General features: G+C 48.8%; 1 protein-coding gene across 1 annotated transcript in view; it reads right to left on the reverse strand.

The window, feature by feature from the left end:
• The window catches only part of COLQ (collagen like tail subunit of asymmetric acetylcholinesterase), a 77,274-nt gene extending 71,806 nt beyond the window's left edge, over positions 1-5,468 (reverse strand). Inside the window, exon 1 of the mRNA XM_049628847.1 lies at positions 5,327-5,468. Coding sequence (XP_049484804.1) covers positions 5,327-5,432 — 106 coding nt within the window. The 5' untranslated portion in view covers positions 5,433-5,468. The remainder of the gene's footprint in view (positions 1-5,326) is intronic.
• Positions 5,469-6,000: the final 532 nt, after the last annotated feature.

Raw genomic sequence — 6,000 nt, forward strand, 5'->3', positions numbered from 1 at the left:
CTTCAAAGGAGAGAGTAAGGTAGGTAGGCCCTACACACTTTACTATAAAATAATCTTTAATCTTTTGCTAAGACCTTTAGGCATTGATATGCTGAGGAGAAAGTAGGAGGGAATGGAGAATAAAGAATCTAGAGGAGAGTTTCTGGAGGGTAGGAGGGTAGTCTGCAGGACTTTAAAAGCTACTATCACTATTTGTCCATGGACATCGATCTAAGTTAGTAAAATCCCTGGACTTAAAGTCAGAGGATGGGATTCCCGTCTCCAGCTCTCTTATTTTATACCAGCTGTGTGATCTTGAGGAAGTCACTTAACCTCTCTGAACCTTCACCTCCTCGGCTGAAAACTGGGAGTCTCGCCACACCCATCCCAGAGGTGCTATGAGAATTACATAAATCGAAGTGTGTGCAAGGTCTGCCCTTCTATAAATATTGTCCTTGGGTCTGTGCCACCACATTCTAGAAATTGTACAACCACTGAGCTATATCTGTGAATGGATATTGGAGCTGAGTCAATCCACAGACCCATAGCGAGCCCAGCCAGGGCCTGCCAAGCCCAGGCTAGATCAGCTGACCTTGGTTGGCCCACAAACACGTGAACTTCAGTGATAAATGATTGTTATGTAAGCCACTGAGTGTTAGGATGCTTTATTACTCAGCGATAGTTAACACAATATCCCAAAATTACGGCTCCTGACACTTAAAATTTTAAGGCCATGTTCAAGAGAAATCATTCTAAAACATACCTGACACTTATCTGCCTTTTTAAACAAAATTAAGTGTACACAATTCAGTCTTCACTGGGCCATTCATGCTCATAATAGTGAGAAACAGTTAATGTGTCATAAGTCAATGGTGCCCTCAGGGGTTACCTACAGAACAGGGGCTCTAGAAATAATTCCGGTCTGCTATTCTTTTTGATCTCAGAACTATTCCCTGCCGATTGGCCATTTTTCTTGTAATCACTTTGGTCAGCTTTTTTTGTTGTTGTCATGGTGTCCATCGTAAGCATGAACTCACCCTCCCCAACCTAATGTGCCACACCACCCTTCCAGAAGCCTGCTATCTAAGCCTGCTCGAACGGTATCCAAAGCGACAATTAATAGACTTGGAGGAAGAGTCAGAACTAGTTTTCTGTGTATCAAATGCATGTGCTTTAACACTGGGCGTTCTGTCATCAATTCTGGCCTCTTTGAGGCTTTTTGCGCCCTTCTGTGGTTCTCCTCTGGGACCCGGCAGTGGAGTTTGCTAGGCAGTAAGCCTCTCTCTGGTCTAGATAGTTGGTGCTGTGTCTGGAGTTGTGGGAATACAGTCCTTCCTGGAGACAGTGAAGGGCTGGCTCAGCTTTGAAGGAAAGTACTGCCCAACAGGCCTGTAAGAGCTCTTTCTCCATCACACCCTTGCTGGGCCATGTAGCACATGCTGCCTGTGTTTCAACAGCGGATGTTCACAAATTCCCCCAGAGCAGAGGCAGCATCCGACTTGTCTCTGTGTCCTCTGTACCACTTAGCCCAGTGCTAGGCACATAGTAGGTGCTCACTAAGGTATGGTGGGTGGCCCTTGTGTCTACGAGCATAGGGCTTGTCTTCCTCAGAAGAGTAAGAATCTATAAGATTCTGAACATAGAATATTTTACACCAAATTATTGGAAAATATTTTCAAAGGATTAAAGTGATCCTGTGTCAAAGAACAGTTCTCATTTCAGGGCAGAAGTTTATTTCTGAACTGTGTTATGAAGAAGCCATGGTGACTAATTGTGGGAACAAGGCCAAGAGACTCTACAGGTGAAAGCAGATATTTTTTGCTCTATTGAACTGTTACCTTAGTGATTCTCCCTAGGCGCACTCCCATTGTTTGTTTGTTTGTTTGTTTTTTAAGTAGGCTTCACGCCCAACATGGAGTACAACCTGGGGCTTGAACTTGCAACCCTGAGATCAAGAGTCTGATGCTCAACTCACTGAGCCAACCAGGTGGCCCCTTCCATTGTTTTACCAAATGTCTAAGGACCACATTCACAACCAGAAGATCTGGATTTAGAAATTCATCAGGCAGGGGTGCCTGGGTGGCTCAGTCAGTTGAGTGTCTGACTTCAGCTCAGGTCATGATTCAAATCTCTCACGGATTTGAGCACCGTGTCGGGCTCTGTGCTGACAGCTCAGAGCCTGGAGCCTGCTTCAGATTCTGTGCCCCTCTCTCTGCCCCTCCCCCACTCATTCTCTCTCTCAAAAATAAGCATCAAAAAAAATTAGAAATTCATCAGGAAGTGCCAGTGGATGTATGAGCTAGCCATTCCACGTTCCCACCCCTCCCTCTCACTCTGTGCCCCAGAAGCTAATTGCCATAGATTGTATCCAGAGGCTCCCCCTGCCCCCTAGCTTCAGGCTGGGTTTGGCCAATGGCAGGCACTGCAAGAGGAGCTGAGGCACCTGGGTGGCTCCGGCAGTTAAGCATCTGACTGCGCTTCAGGTCATGATCTCACAGCTCATAGTTCAAGCCCCGCGTCAGGCTCTGTGCTGACAGCGCAGAGCCTGGAGCCTGCTTCAGATTCTGTGTCTCCTTCTCTCTCTCTGCCCCTCCCCCACTCACACACACACACACACACACACACACACACACACACTCTCTCTCTCTCTCTATCTCTCTCTCTCCTTCAAAAATAAATAAAATAAAATAACAAAAAAAAGAGGTAGCTAGATTGGAGTAGAGAGAGGTTGGGGTACTTCTTGTCTATTTTCTCCCTGCTTTGGGTCCTTCTGTGGTCATAGCTCCTGTTCAATGGCCCCTCCTCCAAGGTTCCAAATCTTCTTAGGATCAATTTCCCTATTTCTTCCTCTTGCCTTTCCTTTTTCTTTTCTTTTCTTTTTAATATTTATTGATTTTGGGGAGAGCGCAAGCAGGGGGGTGGGAAGGGGGCAGAGAGAAGGGGACAGATGATCCGAAGTGGGCTCTGCATTGACAGGCTGAGAGCAGACAGCCCTATGTGGGGCTTGAACTCACAAACCATGAGATCATGACCTGAGCCGACGGTGGACACTCAACTGACTGAGCCACCCAGGTGCCCCTCTTCCTCTTGCCTTTTTTTTTAAATTTTTTTTTTAATGTTTATTTATTTTTGAGACAGAGCATGAATGGGGGAGGGGCAGAGAGAGAGGGAGACACAGAATCGGAAGCAGGCTCCAGGCTCCGAGCCATCAGCCCAGAGCCTGACGCGGGGCTCAAACTCACAAACCGTGAGATTGTGACCTGAGCTGAAGTCGGACGCTCAACCGACTGAGCCACCCAGGCGCCCCTTCCTCTTGCCTTTTTAAGCAAAAGCGTGGTAAAGACTTCCCGAGTTACTAATTCCTCAACTTTCCCTGTTGGCTCCCTTAACCCCACTCACACCTCTGAAAGTGGTCCCTTCGTTCAAATCTTCATCTGAACCATCTGAAGTGCTTCTTTTTCCTGTTGTTACCTTGACTGCTACAATCTATACAATGTCCTACCTAAAAGATGTCTACACTGCACCAGCAGTGTCTCTAGGGCAAGGAGTTAAAAAACAAAAAATCAGAGGTTCTTTTCTCTCTAGTTTTCAGAACCTAGTAGCCATCTGAGTCTATCTAAATTAAATGATATAAAATGAAGGCAAGCCCCAATCTACAGATGAGAAGAATTATTATTCTTCCATTCACTCACTCATTCATCAAATATTTATTGTGCACCTACCATGTGCCAAGGCCTGCTCTGACCCTGGGGAACCAATGATAACATACAAGACAGTCCCTGCCCACATGATGCTTACAGTCGAATGCCGACTGTCTCCCAGAAGTCAGAGCCCATCAGAGGCAGGGCTAGAACCAGAAGCCAGAGTTTCCTTAAGTCTGGAGCCTTCAGCAGATTCTCAAAGGACTCTGTTACCTAAATAAGGTTAAGAACCCACTGGATCAGACCGAATGAACTATCCAGCTGCCCCCCCTTAAATAGAAGGATCATGAGCCACCAGCTCCCAGAAGTGTGGCGCTCCCAGCTAGAATTTGTGGGGGCATATTGTCATACAGGCGTGGTGACACAACCACCCACCTTTCCTACCCTCCCTACTCTTCACCTCCCAACAAGTTCCCCTGTCCTCTCCTTCAGCTTCTCCCATTTTCATAATTACCCTGTGCCCTTCTCCGAGCCCTTCCCTCAGGGCCCACAGATGCGGGCAGGCCTGGCCGCACAACACGTTGCTGAACTGATTTTATGAACAGAGAGGGGCTGGGGTCTGGATTCTGAGACATGTCCTCTCTGAGAGCCTGTGTTTTCAGCAAAGGCAGTGAGAATGAAATGTCTGCCTGCGTGAAAGTATTTGTGAGATTCAAGTTGGAGGGCATGACTGAAACCGCCTCTGCTGGGGGAGAGGGGGGAAGCCAGGGGCGGCTGAGGTGAATTGAGGGGGGCTATAACGGGACAGGCAGCAAAACTGGGGGGTCTGCCTGGCTCCCTCAAGCCCTCCGGAAACATTTGAGTTTCCTCAGAAAGGTTTAAATAGGCCATGCCAGTAACACAATACTTCCCCTGCTCTGGGTCAGACAGGACGAGGGCAATCTGGTGCCTGCTGCCCTCAGAGAAGTTTGGCAGGTCAGCTTAAAAAGCCCTCTTCCCCAAATCACCCAGCCCTACCTCTGACAGACACAGTCCACTCTAGGCCAGGCCAGGGGCACTCTGGAACCCTCCACATCCCCTCAGAAATCTCCCGTCTCCCACGACCTCCAGCTGCCCTATTTGGGCAGAAGTCTCACCGCGGGAAGAAGGCACAACAGGAAAGCAGCCAGGGCTGGAAAAATGGGAGACCTAGTCCTGAGGCTGCAAGGGTCCCTGCCCACGGGCGAATCACTGGATTCCCCTTTTCCCTGCTGGGACAGAAAGGGAAGAGCTCAGCGGAGGCGTATTTGCTCCACGACATCCCCCTTGAGTCAAGCCCCCTTCAGAAGGGGTTGGGGATGTGTTCACAGAAATGTCTGGGGCTCACTTCTCCCTTCCATGCTCTCCTCTGTGTCTCTTTTAAGCTCCCCACAATTCCCAAAGTGAAACCACGCAGCAAGTGGGGAGAAGTGGGAGAGGCAGAAACCATTTTTAAAAGGGTCTCTGGCTTTGAGCAGCTGGGTGGGGGCCACTTGGAACAAGGACGGAGCGAGCTTCTGAGACAGCTCGGGTGACAGGAAGCTGCTGGGGTGGCTGTCTCCCTCCAGCCTCCTTCCACCAAGAGCAGAAGGGGGAAAATATCAGGACACACTGCAAAATAATCTTCCACCCTCCCCCCCACCCTGCCCCCAATGGATGAAAGAGAGGAAAGTGTGGTCATCATTTACCTGCTGAAATTGGGAGGACGCTGTTGATGAAAGTAGGCTGAGACACGATAAAGCGGAAGAAAAGCTGCAGATAGATTCCCAAAGTCACTGGATTCAGGACAACCATGCTGGCTGGGGTCTGGCAAGTGTCAAGTTCTCTGGGCAAGGCTGCTCGGGAAGCCTTGCTTATCTCTGCCTTTGTCTTCCTCACTGCTGTTTGCGCCTCTCTCTCCCCCCTCCCCCTCCCCCTCTCCCTCTCTCTCCAGTCTCCCTCTCCTTTCCCCATGCCTTTACCAAGAAAGAATGCCAACCATTTCCCATTAAACCTTCTCCGTACTACACAGGGTTATATTTATCTCCCGCACTGAATCAAATGCCCACATTAAAATACTATGTCAGAACTTCTGTTTTGGAGACTGAGGTGAGTGGCTACTGAAGAGGCGGTGAAAAGGCAGTTGAGTCTCAAACGTTCACTAGAAGCAGTCCTCAAAGGCAGTCAGATCCCCAATTACCCCCCAGCAGCTGCCTGCTCGGAACGGAGGTGTCCAACAGCACCACAGAATCACTGAATTTCCACAGACACAAATCCCTCTGCTGTCAGCCTGTGACACTTTTACCTGCTCGGTGACAAATGCAAAGTTGACCTTGGATTATTTTTCTTTAATCGTCCAATAAAACGGGGGAGGTGGATTTTC

Source organism: Panthera uncia, chromosome C2 (assembly GCF_023721935.1).
Source record: "Panthera uncia isolate 11264 chromosome C2, Puncia_PCG_1.0, whole genome shotgun sequence".
NCBI classification, from domain to species: Eukaryota; Metazoa; Chordata; class Mammalia; order Carnivora; family Felidae; genus Panthera; species Panthera uncia.